The sequence below is a fragment of the Aspergillus nidulans genome, chromosome IV, assembly GCF_000011425.1.
Source record: "Aspergillus nidulans FGSC A4 chromosome IV".
Lineage (NCBI taxonomy): Eukaryota > Fungi > Ascomycota > Eurotiomycetes > Eurotiales > Aspergillaceae > Aspergillus > Aspergillus nidulans.
This window is the reverse complement of record NC_066260.1, coordinates 527,734-543,008: the sequence shown is the minus strand read 5'-3', so window position 1 is coordinate 543,008 and position 15,275 is coordinate 527,734. Positions and strand designations below refer to the sequence as shown.

The following is a 15,275-nucleotide window of genomic DNA, read 5'->3' as shown; positions in this document are numbered from 1 at the left end:
AAAAATTTCCGGCCATACGATGTTCCGAGCCGACCCTATCTCCAAGAAGACTAGGTCAGGGCTAGTCTATATGAGGTATAGTGCGACACCGGAGCAAGTGGAGTTTGGCCTGCAATACGCGCTCCTTTCGCGTCGCACTTCGTGCCCAATTAAGATCATCTTGCTCTTCAAGGTCTTCAACTACGGTATACCCCGTACGCATGATACTGTTCTCGATCTGGGTCGCTCGATGACCTTCCTGTGCTCTCCTTACCAGCTGCTTCTGGACGATGAGCGTTTGCTCTTGCATGGGCACATAACCAATGGCCATGGGACAAGGGGAGCAGCGCGCCATACACGCTTTCTTCAGAAAAGGTCATTATGAATCCCGGAACTACATATAAATAAGTGCTTATTTATATAGACTTCGAAGGCCCAACGCCCCTTGTACAGTCTGTCGAAAATAGCCTCGCTTGTCCCACCTCTTCCCAAGAAGCCAATGGATCGCCTGTTCTACAGACAACGCCCGTGGCTGCACTTGACCACGACCCCAACATCAATCGAAGAAAGCGGCGGAAAACGAGCAATGATGCGGAAGAAATATCATCTAATGACCTCGTGACGACTGACGGGGAGCAGACGGTCACGGGTGTGAGCGCGCCGGTTGAGGACGGAACTGCTCTTACGAGCACGCAGACGACAGGCACGTTGGTTGCGGTCGAAACCACGAATGATACACCGGCGGAGGCTGAACAAAAGAAGCAAAAAGTGATTAAACTAAACGCAAATGGGAAGCTTCTCAGCTCCCCAGTCGCCAACAGATTCACGGATATGTCTAAAAAAAAGGGCACCAAGCGTGGGAAGCCAGCTCCGCAACATTCAGATAGTCTTGAGAGAAAGCTTGTCGTGATCAAGTATCTTGATAAGACTGGGTTCTCGCAAAGTATAGGACGGCAAATTGACGACATCCTCAGCGGAAGGAGAAAGTATATCGTCTCGAATCATGCTACCCGTCAAATTAATACCGTCACAGCAGCGCCAACTTCGAAACAACCAGCTAAAGCCACTCATCCGTTCTTCTTGAAGAAGACTGCACAAAAGGCAGAGGTGCCATCGTCTCACGTGGAATGTCATGATTCAGTCTCCCCGCCGTCTGGAGACAGGTTGGCAACCAAGTCCCAGTCAGCTCAATCACGTTCACTCTCTAAATCTTCCCCCTTCAGGCATGCCTTTAACAAGGTTCCAGAGCCTATGCATCCACTTTGGCCCCCCTCAGGGTTAATTCACGTGCGGAACCTTAGTAACGAACTCGATTTAAGAAACGACGGCGATCGCCAAGCCACCGCAACGGACAACAGGAAATCAAAGACGCCAGCTGTTCAAGTTATTGATGAAGAAAATGTGCTTTCCTTCTTGAAGTCTTCGGATATATTGCCGGCTTTACGAAAACCATCTAAACAGGTAATCAGTGGACGAGTGCTGCAGGCAAAAGTAGGCAAACGGCTGATGGGGCGAGGCGCGAGCTCGGACACAGACGAGGCTCCGTCCCCTGATACTTTACATTCAGCTGTGGCCAGGTTATACACATCTCTGCCCAGTTCAATGAGCGCGTTTGAGCGTGGAGATTACGAGGCGCAACTTTGGGCGCATAAGTATGCGCCAAGTACCGCGAAGCAGGTTCTTTGCGCTACCAAAGAAGCACTTATGCTGCGCGATTGGCTAAATCATCTTGTTGTGTCTAGCGTTGATGTGGGTAGTTCATCCAGAGATAATGAGAAAGCCAAACGGAAGCAGGAGAAGAAGCGCAAGAGACGAAAGAGAACAGATAAATTGGATGGTTTCGTGGTGTTCAGCGAAGACGAGTACTCGTTGGGTGAAATCTCCGGTTCTGATGATGAATTAGCTGGCGATGTGACGGTCTCGAACAAGCGCACTGTCATACGAACCGGGGATCTCACTTTCAACCTGAAGTCTAGCAGTGACCGCAGTCGTATAGCCAACGCAATTCTTCTAAGTGGTCCGTCGGGATGCGGTAAAACCGCATCAGTATACGCAGTGGCTAAAGAGATGGATTTCGAAGTCTTTGAAATCAATGCAGGCTCCAGACGCAGTGCGAAGGATATTTTAGATCGGATTGGTGACATGACGCAAAACCACCTTGTGCACAACTTGCATGACAAGGAAAATGTCAATCAACCTTTCGGGACATCTTCGCAGGCTGAAGAGCTGGAAGACGCGAAGCAAAACCAATTGACTGGATTCTTTATGCCTGCTAAGAAAGCTGGCAGACCACAGCCAAAGGCTCCTTCAAAAGAAAACGTCATGAAGCATTCCCGAACTCAGAAACAGTCTTTGATACTTCTAGAAGAAGCAGACATCTTGTTTGAGGAAGACAAGCAGTTCTGGTCCGGGGTCCTTACTTTGATCAATCAATCGAAGCGCCCGATTGTTATAACTTGCAATGATGAGAGCCTTATCCCGCTTGATGATATATCCTTCCATGCTATTCTACGGTATAGGGCTCCTTCACAGGGGTTGGCGGTCGACTACCTTCTTCTGATGGCTGCAAGCGAAGGTCATATACTGCAGCGGACAGCAGTTGAGAGGCTTTATTCGAGCACCCGCAACGATCTTCGAAAGTCTATCATGGAACTGAATTATTGGTGCCAGATGGCCGTTGGCAGCGAGAAATCCGGCCTTGATTGGATGATTGACCGGTGGCCACAAGGTGTAGACCTTGACTCGAACGGAGACAAGCTTCGAATGCTGAGCGCGGATACATACGATAACTACATGGGCTGGTTTAGCCGAGACATTATGATCAGTCCCGGCTTAGCAACAGAGAGCGAGCTTCGGGAGGAAGCATTGCACTGGTGGCATTTGAGTCTACAAGAGGCCGATGTCATGGAGGATTCACAGCTTCAATCATTCCGAGAGCCCAAAACGAGTCTTTCGAAAATTGAGCACATCGAAAGTCTGTGCTCGCAGTCTGAATATATGGAATCGCGAAGTGTCCTCGATCTGCTTGCTGCGCCATGCTCCCTGGATGCACGGATGGTAATTTTATTTCCCATTTCTTCTTCCCTTTTTTCCCGATAGGTCTAACTGTCCCAGGATGCAATCGATACATCCATACCACCGATCTCGGAAAAACAGAAGCTGAATTTCGTTGACGGTTATAAACTACTACATGCTGACAAACTCCCTGATTACGCTACCTTGACGTTGGATATTGGGAGTACGTTTCAGACTCTTCTGGGAAGAGTATTCCGCGGAACTTGTGAAGCCGATTCCAAAGACATGCTAGCCAGCAACATGTTGGAAGCTGTTTCCAAGCCCAAGGCAGCTGAGCCTGCCAAAGAGCTTCTAGAAGTGCTCGTACCGATAGCGAAGCCTGATTGTGGATATCCGCCGCCCAGTGGAGGCGCAGAGCTTGCGTTTGAGTATGGCCAACAATCAATTGTCGAAGATCTCGCGCCATATGTTCGCTCAATAGTAGCGTTTGACCTTCGTCTCGAGAATTACCGTAGGGAGCTTAGCGGCCTTCTCTCCGGCGATGCGAAAGGTACAAAACGAATGCGAACCACTCGTGCTAGTCGAGCAGCACTCGAAGGCGGCAGTAAAGCGGAGACTCGGAAAGAGAGATGGTTCTCGCCGGCTGTGAATGTTCAACGCATTTTAGCCACGGGCAACAGAGAATGGCAGGATCTGCTGGTTCAGAACGGCTATTTTACCGTGCCTGTGGCGTTGGAGCAGGCGACTATGGAGCGTAGTGAGCTGCCTTCAGGAAGTGCAAGCGATGGATCTATATAGGATAGCCGTTTATAGACAGTCTAGTCACCCATACAACAATGAAAGCTAGAGCTATACCCCAGAGAACGTCGGTTGGAGATGCCAAGCCTTGGGTTGACTAGCCTCCGCGGTCAGCCACAACATCGACATCATCCCCTCAAGACTTCCTTGTCACCCTTCCCTTATCAACACCGGGAAAGCAGGTTCTCTTTCCCAGGCCATCTATACCTTATACTTCTGTTACTATCAATCATTATATATTCTAATCAAACTACTATCAGCTGTCCTGCAACTCGGCCCTGTCTGCGCATCCTGCTGCCTGTGCCTTATCGCGTCCGACCGAGCTCCGTTCCTCGCATCGCTCCTCCACCGTGCGGCGCATCGCTCATTCCCCATGTCATTATTTGGGACGTCGCCAGATGACTCCCCGGCAGCCGATTCAGCTCGGAGATCCAAAACTTCTTTATTTGCCGACGAGCCTTCGTTCGGCACCGGCAGCGCTAATTTTGGCGGGTCCTCTCTCTTCGCAGATGACGATGATTTAGGTTCACCGTGGAATAGTAACACTGCCAAACGAACATCCAAACAACAATTGGTCAAAACTTTGTTGCCGGACTCGGATGTACCTGAAAGCTATATCGATGCGTACGACCTCGTACTGAGTGCGGGGGAAAGAGCGGGCACGGGCGTTAGCCTAACGACTGTTCGAGAGCTATTGTCTGGCGGCGGACTTTCGGCAACGGATCAGGCCAAGATCCTCAACCTTGTTCTCTCCGGTGATACTGATAGGTCCAACGGGCTGAGTCGTGGAGAGTTCAATGTTCTACTAGCTTTGATAGGGCTTGCGCAGGAAGGTGAAGACTTAACTTTCGACACCGTAGACGATCGCCGCAAGAGTATGTCCTTTGCGTCCGAAGACTACATTGAAACTAACAGGCTTGCAGAGCTTCCTGTACCAAATAGCTCCTATTTGGATGCGCTGCGCGCGAAGCAAGAGTCTATCATGCCCCCTTCGCATGAGCGTCCTTCCACTCCTCCTGCGCCCCCAATTCCCGTACAAGAACCGAGCCCCGCGCAATCGCGGCGTGCTAGAGGAGATTCCATGGGTGGCCTAGATGCAGACCCATGGGGTAGTCCGCAGCTACATCGTGGCCATGCTCACACTCAGCGCGAAGCCGAGCGCGGCATGCTGAATGGGTATGGCAGCGTTCGATCAGCAACAAACGCCTGGTCCAAGACTGGTGACTCGGTAAATCCAGATGCACCCTCTAATTCGAGCTACACAAATGGCCGGTCTGAGATTCGCAGTTCCAATAGCGCCGATTACGGGTGGGGTGACCATTTTGCGCAATCATCACAGGGCGGGAGCCTCGGAGGGCCAGTTCAGCCTGGTCTCGGAGATTTTGGACGGCCAGGGATCGGTCGGGGCGAGCCTAATCCCAGTCGACAGTCACTGAACATTGACCGGGCCATAAACAACCATGTCAAAGAAGTGGTGACAGTAACACTTCTCCCAGAGAAGGAGGGGTTGTTCATGTTTCAGCATCGCAATTACGAGGTTAAATCGGCACGTCGCGGGAGCACAGTTGTTCGACGTTATAGTGATTTTGTCTGGCTTCTTGATTGTCTTCATAAACGATACCCATTCCGTCAACTACCTCTACTTCCACCGAAACGTATTGCAGGTAAGTCGCAAGAAAGCTTGTTACAAGCTCTCCTCTTAAGCTTACTCACTTATTTGAAGTCAATGGCACTCACCTCTCAGCGGATTCAAATTCTTTTCTCGAAAAGCGTCGGCGCGGTCTCGTACGATTTATGAATGCCCTTGTCTCACATCCGGTTCTCAGTCAGGAGCAGCTGGTGGTTATGTTCTTGACGGTTCCTACGGTATATATGTATGTCGCGTTGCTTGATTGTCGCTAATTCGGTATAGGAGCTCTCGGTATGGCGAAAGCAAGCGACAATATCTGTGCAAGATGAATTTGCTGGTCGGGTTCTACCCCCTGACCTAGAAGACTCTTTACCCTCCACCCTCATGGAGACCTTCGAGACAGTCAGGAGCGGCGTTAAACGGTCGGCCGAGGTTTATATCAACCTCTGCACGCTTCTTGAGCGGCTAGCCAAACGTAATGAAGGCCTTGCTGCAGACCATCTGCGTTTCTCGCTTGCCCTGCAGTCCCTTACAGAAATGACTCGGGACACATACGCGTTAGATACGAACGACGTGCCTTTACTGAATGAAGGGATCAAGGCCACGGCAAGACACTTGTCCGCCAGTCAAAGTCTGCTAGAAGACGAGGCGCGGGCGTGGGAAGACGGAGTGTTGGAAGATTTGAAACGTCAGCGAGACAGCCTAGTGAGTGTGCGGGAGATGTTTGACCGACGGGACCGATATGCCCGTAACAACATCCCCCAGTTAGAAAGGCGAATTGAGGCGAATGAACGCAAGCTCCAAGACCTACGAGCGCGACCACAGGGGACCGTCAAGCCAGGTGAAATCGAAAAGGTCGAGGAGTCGATTTTCAAGGTTCGTACTATTTGCCCCGTGGCCCAGAAGGTTGGTTGGCTAACATATTCTGTAGGACAAAGAATCAATTGTACAACAGCATGCGCGTGGAGTGTTCATCAAAGAGTGCATCCGAGACGAGCTTATCTACTTCCAACAGAGCCAGTATCACATCAGCCGGCTTCATCAGGATTGGAGTCAAGAGCGAGTCAAGTACTCGGAGCTGCAAGCTGACAACTGGCGGTCACTGGGTGACCAGGTGGAGGGGATGCCTCTTGGAGACTAAGCATTACTGCGTCTCCAGTGGAAATCGTAGCTCCGCGCATGCAATGAGGGATTTTCTGTATTCGGTATTGACTTTTTGTCTTTACCTTCTCTTTGTTTTTGTTTTGTTTTCTTTTTCTTCTATGTTCGCCTTGATGTTTGCTATTCCTTTGCGCGTGCAGGTGCCTATATGTTGTTCTATTAGCCGAGATATATCTCCTTTTATCTTCATGGAATGCATTCGTTTTCTCAGCTTCTGAGGTCTTGACGAATCGTAGTCTGAACCAGCATCTCATTGTACTACTTGGGCTAATCTGACATTTATGCAGATTGACTGCAGGGAGAGCGTTGCATAATGAACCTGTGGTTGTGAACCTCTTATGTTTGAATCACTGTTTACCGGCCTCTGGTTGGAACCGCCTTGGCCGGAGGCGTCCAATTTCCCGATTAGCTGAGCCCCGTGATGACAAAACGCCCAATCTAGTCTAGCGTCTGGGCAGGCCCACAGTAAGCGGGTCAAATTTGGTTCATCTCCAATAATATGAGGTCGATCTTGGCAGCCTTGCAAGGCTGGTGAGGTCCAGTTATGGAGGCGTAACTGTGAAAGAACTCGGTAAGGGATGTCAAGAGCATCAAGGGGTAAAGGTACCAGATGAAAATGGTACGTAGGATGTCAACGGCATGTGTAACCATGCGGCATTCTGGCAGGTCTCGAGGACATGGGGGAACTGCAGAAATAGCCCGAGCTTCAGCAGGGCACTGTGCCCAGGCTCCAGCGGCATGGGCCTCAAGAGGTGCGTCGCCGTAAGTACCGGACTGCAGTTGCAAGAGCGGGTAAATAAAGCTTCGTAAGTCACCAGAATAGTAACAAGAAGAAATGCCATTCGATTTATTGTATCTAGTACCGCCGCAGGGATGCTTAAAATGCCTGTTCATCTAATTGCGGCCTTTTCTTAGATTACGTCGGTATGTCGGGACCTCAAGCGCCAAGCCAAGACGAGAGGACAATCGGAAACGGCTCGCCGCTCATTTTTCCTCTCCTCCCCATCCCCGATTCCCCATTCCAAGCCCCAGAAAAAAGGCCATTGTGCTGCTATTCAAGTCCTCATTCGCCAGTGACGGTCTTGGACAGAGGCCATGTTCCCCTCCTGCCGAGTCTCGTGCTCGATCGTGGTCTTGGTCTTCGCTTCGTAATTTTCTGGTTGCTCCTTCCCATTTTCGGCCCTTCCCAAGTTGCCCGCCCAGCTGCCGAGAGCGTCTCCCCTCTTGTCCTGCGTCTTGTCCTCCTCTTGACTCCTCTTAATCTGTCTTGACTTCACTTGTCGTCTTGGTTTACTCCAGTTTTATACGTCACTCGTTAAACCCCCCAGAGAGCTGGCTCTATCCACTAAGTGCATACACATTAACTCACCTTATCTACAATTTACAAAGAAGGGTAAGTTCCGTTGCAGTTTGCTCCGCTCACTAGTCGATCGCCCCTCCGCCCTGACATTCCCTTATAAGTGGCTTCGCCTTGCTAATTCTTCTTTTCCTCTAGCATCTCTTCGCGACCGCATCAAATCCATCGGATCCGGATCTCTCGCGACAGGGCATGTCCACCTCGGTGCTAGTGCTTGCAGCGTTTCTTATTCGATTGTGATGGTTTGACTAGCGCTTCACATGGGCTCTGGGTTACGACTAGAGCAAGGAAAACTTCACGATAAGCTGAAATCGCGGATAATCTGATTACTTTTGGAGTCGCTATAACTTGCTTTCGTCATGGCGTGGGATCATCTCGATATCGATAAGCCCCACCTGGCGTACATGATCCTAGGAGGTTTCACGGGCCTGTTCATGCTTTGCTCTCTCTTCGTCAAGGAGAAGTTGTACATTGGCGAGGCTACTGTGGCTACCATCTGTGGAATCATCTTCGGTCCCCATGCTGCGAATCTGTTCAACCCAATTGAATGGGGAAATGTTGACAAAATCACGCTTGAATGCTCCCGCATTGTGCTCGTTGTACAATGTTTTGCGGTAGGCGTCGAGCTGCCAAAGGCGTATATGGAACGGCATTGGAAGTCAGTCACGTTACTGCTTCTGCCGGTCATGACTTGGGGCTGGTTGATCACCAGTCTTTTTATATGGTCGTTGATCAAGCCGCTCACCTGGCTTGAGGCTTTGGTGTGCGCCGCGTGCGTTACAGCCACCGATCCTGTCCTTGCCTCTTCCGTTGTCGGTAAGGGTAAATTTGCCAAGCGTGTTCCCAGGCATTTGCGAGACCTGCTATCCGCCGAGTCAGGCTGCAACGATGGCATGGCGTTTCCTTTCATCTACCTGTCCTACTACATTTTGCATTACCGCCCGGATGCGAACGCTGTCTCGCTTCACTGGTTTTGTGTCACCATTCTGTACGAGTGTGTGTTCGGAGCGATCTTCGGTTTTACGATCGGCTATGCGGCTCGCCACGCGATCAGATTTGCCGAACGTAAACAGCTGATTGACCGCGAGAGCTTTCTCGTCTTCTACTTTGTGCTCGCGCTCTTCTGCGCTGGCTCTGGAAGTCTTCTCGGCATGGACGACTTGCTGATTGGCTTTGCCGCTGGCGTGGGATTCAGCAACGACGGTTGGTTCACGGAGAAGACGGAAGAGTCGCATGTCTCCAATGTCATCGATCTGCTGCTCAACTTGGCTTATTTCGTGTACCTTGGAGCTATTCTTCCGTGGGCGGATTACAACAACGCCGATCTTGGCCTGGATGCCTGGAGGCTTGTTGTCATTGCAATTTTAGTCATCTTCTTCCGCCGCATCCCTATCATGTTACTCTTGAAGCCTATTATTCCGGATGTGAAAACATGGCGTGAAGCTTTATTCGCCGGACATTTTGGTCCTATTGGGGTCGGTGCCATTTTCGCCTGCATCTTGGCTAGAGCTGAACTTGAAACGGGCTCTACACAACCCGTGGTGTCGGACGACCTCCCCAAGCCTCATACGCACAATTATTATGTGGTGCAGATTATCTGGCCGTTGACTACCTTCATGGTTGTCGCATCCATCCTTGTTCACGGTTCGTCCATTGCGGTCTTCACCTTAGGGAAACGCATCAACACACTATCAATTACTCTGTCCTACACCCAGGCGAATGAAGAAGGACCGTCTTGGATGAACCGTCTCCCGCGTGTCCAGTCTTTAGCTAAAGGGTCAATGTCCTTCCGCAAAGCCGATGATTCAGAAGGATCGTCACCAAATGAGCCTGAGTACCCGCCCGGAACTTTACCTCCAATCGGTCTCCCAGGTAATTTCCTGCGCCGGGTACAGGAAGACGATAGTGGTTCCCCGACTGGCAGAGTATCAACCCGCAGAGGTCGTAGACGCCGCAGAAAGGCTGACGGAGCAGGTGGACCTATCAGCCAATCGGCCATTGCGCCTCAACGACCATCCGAAGTGGAGTCTGAAGATGCTGAAAAGACAGTCGGGGACACCGAGTCCACGACACCTTCGCCTCCACCTGCCACATGGCGTGATGCTATTGTCAACGTTTATGTCGAGGGTCATGATCTTATCTATGAAGACAAAGATGGAAACGTACTGAAGACGGAGCATGTCGGCCACATGTCTGCTGAGGAACAAAAGCGGCATGTCCAAGCAGAACGATCCAAGTTGAACTTGGAATTTCAGCAACCTCCTGATGAAACCAAGCCAGGAAGTTCTGAGGAGCAGCCAACGGCGGGCGAACGGCTTGAGAAGAGTATCGGTGATAAGGCAAAACGTCGGCGATTCGGACAGTGGCTCGGATTTGGTAAACAGCGATCTGAGAACCAGGAGCAGAAGGATGCGAAGACCGAGAAGAAGTCAGCCGAAGAAGCTGGTCCGAAAGCGCCCAAGGGCAAGGGTCGATCTGCTCACGCTTATCAGTTTGGTAATACGATCATTGTTGAGGATGAGGATGGAGAAGTCATTAAGAAATACTCCATCCCGTCTGTGGACAAATCCGAAGCCAAAGGCAACGCCCCCGTCCGACGTGGTTTGGTCCGCATGGGAACGTGGTTCGGCAAGGAAGAAGAAGGCGAACCGTCTCAGGCCGGGAAAAAGACGCATGAAAACGAATGGCTTGCTGATGATGGGCTCCGATTCACCCTTGCTAACGATGAGACTGTTGGCAAACATGGCATTAGTCACAAGGGTCGGAGAATGACGAAGCAAGAATTTGCCGACCAGATCAGGAATCTCGGGCCAAAAGCCCGGCAAAGCATTGTTGAAGATTCCGATGCTCCTAAACGTGTCAAAGATGCTGCTCGCGACGACGCTCAGCAGGCGGACAAACGAGAACGACGTGCGTCGGCCGCTGGGTCTGCGCATCAGACCGGAGCGCCTCATGATGACCTGGAATCTGTAAGCAGTGGCAGCGATGACGAGCCAGACTCTGAAGAAGGACCTGGCCCCAACGTCGCCGAAACATTGGCACGTATTGCCGCAGGAACTGCTACGGGAACCGCCGCCGATGAGCGACGTAAAGATCTCAGCCCAGGGACATCGTCCCGCGAACGGAGCCCTCGTTCGCGGCGAGATTCGGATGACGACGGCACCGAACGAGTGCCGCCATCCAAGCTCCGCGAAGCCGCTGGCCTCGCGCTTCCGCAACAAGCGCTCGACCTGGACGACACCGGTGAAACACCTGCGGAACGTCGACGTCGTCTTGCCGCCCTTGGTGAGTACTCGGACTCAGAAGACGATGTGGATTCGGATGCTGTTAGTGAGGGTGAGGACGACCACAACAACCGGAAAGGTCCTGGAAAAATCTCATTCGCAGACGGGACGAACCTTGAAGCGGGCAGCACTTACGACCGTGAGGGCAACGGCCTGGGTTCGTCGCGGATGCACTCGCGCCGCAGCAGGTCGAGGATATCGTGGGGCGGCGAAAAAGGGCGCGAGTAGTCCAAAATTAACTGCAACAAGAGCAGGGTGTATTCTCTTTTAAAATATCTGTTTAGTTTCCAACGTGGGTGCTATTGCATCAGTACATATTCTAGACACTGACAAGTTACTGTCTATAGATACTTATCATTGCTAATCATACGAACGTTTCGACTTTTTTGCTCCACATAAGCTAGGTTCCTTATAATCACGTTATTGATAAGACACCGAGTAAAAATACCCGCTGCCGTGTTGATCAGCTAACATTGATGGTGCAGTAAGAATAAGACTGTCGGGTTCCGGGTGAGAGGAAGTCCATCTCGCTCCTGGAAGGGGAAGAATGCCTTCCTAGGGGGGTCATCAAAAGACCATCTGGGCCTGTGTTAAACTGGCTTTGACTTGACGGACCAACATATGGTCGATAACCTGGAGAGTAGCGATACACCAGTCTCTTGGAAGTAGTCGAAAGGAATCGGTCGATCTATGTCAGAAATCTACTGTAGCTGAGTGTAGGTAAATTATATATAGCTAGCCTTGTAGTGCCGTAATTTAAATTTATCAGTAACCATTTGGATGGTATCGATACTGAATTTGGCAATCCATTGATACTATACATACACCGCATTAAAGCCTCGCCTTCACGTCTCTCGGTCCGGCACGCTCTCCAGTGCTCTTTCCCATGCTCACCAGTTGGTCCACCGTCTTCAGAAACAACGTCTCCTCTGTATTCGTAGGGGGAGTATACTCTGGCCTCACGCTCTTCCCCAGGACGACGTCCAGCACCATCTCAGCTTCTGCCACCGCTAGTCTTCCCTTCCCCCGCCACGCAACATGAGTATCCGGTCGAACGAGGACAAGATCTCTTCGCCAGATCCTCCTCACTTGTTCCTCTCCGCACAGAAGAACATGCTGGAGAGGGAAACCTCGTTGTTTCGCCGTGCGTAGTAATGTCTCTGCCTTGCTGGTTTCCGATTCTGACTCATGAGTGATAAATTGCATCAGCGTCCACTCGGTCCCCAAGAAATCATAAGTACTCGTCTTCCCGTCCTTGAGAAAAACATGCGGTGCTCGACGGCCCGGCCTTGTGCTTGGTCTATACCGATGCACGTCCCAGGCGTCGTCCTCCTCTCCCTCTGACTGAGGCTCAGTCCAGATGCATGGACTGCCCTCATACCTCAGATCCAACTCAACGCCTCTGTCCAAGATATCTGGGCCAGACTCTGCAATCCACCGTCCCAGGTACATCCTGACATTCTCACCTTCGTCGCCCTCCGCCTCAATAACATCACCGAATTCCTCATACAAACTCCCCAGCTTGACATGTTCCAAGAGATGCCGATATGAGCGGCACAAGGCACGCATCATCATGGGCCTCCTTTCAAGACTATATGAACTAAGTAAATAGCTCCCGCCGTACCCCTTTATTACGGCAGCAAGTCGCCATGCAAGACTGACGGCGTCGACGATTCCGCTGTTCAACCCGTAACCACCGTGGGGAGGAGAAAGGTGGGCAGAGTCTCCTGCTAAGAAGACGAGGAAAGAGGGGGTGGAGTACGCAGCTGCGATTCTTAGGCTGGGCTGCCATATGCTGTCGACTAGAATCTCGTCGATCGGTAGTTCCCAGCACTCTCCGGTAACTCCGTAGCCGCCTAGAACACGCCAGATGGTGGTCTTGGGATCGAGGTTTGATGGAAAGACCCGGTCATCCGCGCTCGAGACTCTGGCTTCATATTCTGTGAGCGGGCAGTGAGCTGTGAATGTATCCTTGCCGTCTTGGTCAATTAGGAACCCTGAGCCGGCCGGAAAAGCGTGCCAGAAACGGGACTTGCTCCTATCAAGAATTGACGAAAGGGCTCTCGAGCGGAAGTGCACAAGGTGGAAGTGAGCAGGGCTAAGCATCATGATATTGGTATCAGACATGATACAAGTGCAGGGGGAGAACTTACACTTTCGCACCTATCATCTCAATCCCGGCGGCCTTTCTCACAGCGCTCTTTCTACCGTCACAGCCCACAAGAAACCGTCCAACGAATGTATGCTCATTGCCATGGAGATCCACGGCCCTCACTCTGACTCTATCTTCCTCCTCGGCATGCCCAACATACCTCCAATTTCCACGAAACTCAACATTCTTACAATCCAGCACTAACCCCCTCATCCATTTCTCAACCAATATCTGGGAGCATCGCTGTCCGGGCTCAGCAGGGAAAGAGCCATCATTCGTGCCCTTGCTTTCGCTTGTCTGCTCCGCAACGCAAGGGACACTCCATCGTCCAAGTTCTCTCCCATTTTCAGGATGCAACGAGGTCACGAACACACATTCAAAGCTTACATCTTCAGCAATAGATCCAGGAATCGCTCGGCACGCATTCACAAGCCCCAGTGTGCGCAGCAGCTCCATGCTCCTTGAGTTCGTCAGGTCCATTTTTGGGTATTTGGTTGTTTTGTCGGGCGGGTTTTCCTCAATTACGAGAGTTGGGACTTGCAGGCGGGAGAGCGCGTAAGAAAGAATCATTCCGACTGGGCCGGCGCCGATTATGATTACTGGAAGAGATCCTGCTGACATCCTGCTAGAGAAAAAGAGCCTTGGTGGGTAGCGAGAGAAGTGGTAGCTAGTAGACAACCCCAAACCTAGGTTGTGAAGGTTGGGATGGACGGGTGATATACCCAGAGCGCAGACAAAATGCCTGATCAAAATTGCTGGCATTGAACGGATACCAGCAGGTTTTCATGACGACATTATCACATTCGAAGTCCATTATCCAGATCGGGAAATGCACCAATCAATAAAGTCAGCCCTAATGCGCCTCCAATGCATAATTATCAGGCTACCTAATAAGTCCTCTTTGTTCACAAAGGCACATCGCAGCGATCAACGCAGGAGTATGGACATATCGAATCATACCACCTAAGATTGCGGACTCAAGCTCTGGTCCATGGTCCATTAGCTTCTGTTGCCTTTTCCCACCATTACTTGATATGTGTGAAACGAAGGTGAGGGTCTGGCTTGGTTTCCATAAGCAGGCCAGTTTAGATCGAGTCGATGGGCATAACAACCTAGGTTGGACAAATCCCTCGACCCCCGGAATGTGGAGGCTTGAAGTACCGGGCTTCTTATTTCCCTCTCGAGTCTGTTCTTATGCTAATACAGCCCTAGGTGAATATCGGCATGTATGCTTTAGCATACTCATTTTTATAGTCGTCTCATGGAAACTGCTTGCACGACACTCCTGTCAGATGAATATAGGGTTGAACTGAGCCAACCTGTCAAGTACTGTGAAACGAATTGCGACTTGCTGCAATGTCCGTATGGAAAATGAGGCAGCAGAAGACAATCGCGGACTGGTTACTGAAAGTGATATGGTCCTCTTATAAGGGTTCCAGCCCTTTCCCTAGCTTCGAACCTAGTGGAACAACTGCCTCTTGGGCCATGTTAAAATGGAAACCGTTCAGAAGGGCGCCAGCTTTTCGTACAGAGTTTTATTCTTGTCTTCGTGAGACGCGTCTTATGCTCAGCGGGTTGGCTGTAATCCTCTGGGACATACCGCAGCGTCATTTCTGCTGTTTACACAAGCAAGTCATAGGACTCCGTAGGTGGAATCCAAACAGCTAAAGAAATACAATTTCCATAAAGCCATCGACTCGAGAAAAGCAGACTTGCTCGACCCATTCGCGTGATCTTTCACGTAACCGGGTAAAGCAATCATGGCTTGTGAAAAGTTCGCGCAATCTCGGGTACTTCCCAATATTATCCACGAAAAGGTTGGGACCAAGCTTCCCCTCTGATGGTTACCCTGGAGCTTGAACACAGCCATTGACGACCTGCGAAGGCTGCTCAACATGG

The 15,275-nt window shown here is 51.0% G+C and overlaps 4 protein-coding genes across 4 annotated transcripts, besides 1 other annotated feature; 3 read left to right on the top strand and 1 right to left on the bottom strand.

Moving 5' to 3' along the window:
* Positions 1-15,275: part of a sequence feature (contig 1.124 531..55685(-1)) that runs on past both edges of the window.
* ANIA_10917 (uncharacterized protein) lies at positions 303-3,851 on the top strand (the record flags this gene model as incomplete). Its single annotated transcript, XM_050611894.1, has 3 exons — positions 303-354; positions 404-3,036; positions 3,094-3,851. 3 exons carry the CDS (start codon positions 303-305, stop codon positions 3,790-3,792), a joined length of 3,384 nt encoding a protein of 1,127 aa, XP_050467868.1. The 3' UTR covers positions 3,793-3,851.
* mvp1 (sorting nexin Mvp1) lies at positions 4,166-6,795 on the top strand (the record flags this gene model as incomplete). The annotated part of the gene is made up of 4 exons (XM_050611893.1): positions 4,166-5,456; positions 5,537-5,658; positions 5,705-6,298; positions 6,354-6,795. The coding sequence occupies 4 exons, from the start codon at positions 4,166-4,168 to the stop codon at positions 6,561-6,563; spliced, it is 2,217 nt and encodes a 738-aa protein (XP_050467867.1). The 3' UTR covers positions 6,564-6,795.
* On the top strand, positions 8,300-11,603 carry ANIA_07250 (protein nha1; the record flags this gene model as incomplete). Its single annotated transcript, XM_675427.2, has 1 exon — positions 8,300-11,603. One exon carries the CDS (start codon positions 8,300-8,302, stop codon positions 11,450-11,452), a length of 3,153 nt encoding a protein of 1,050 aa, XP_680519.1. The 3' UTR covers positions 11,453-11,603.
* On the bottom strand, positions 12,056-13,856 carry ANIA_07251 (uncharacterized protein; the record flags this gene model as incomplete). Its single annotated transcript, XM_675428.1, has 2 exons — positions 12,056-13,322; positions 13,378-13,856. The coding sequence occupies 2 exons, from the start codon at positions 13,854-13,856 to the stop codon at positions 12,056-12,058; spliced, it is 1,746 nt and encodes a 581-aa protein (XP_680520.1).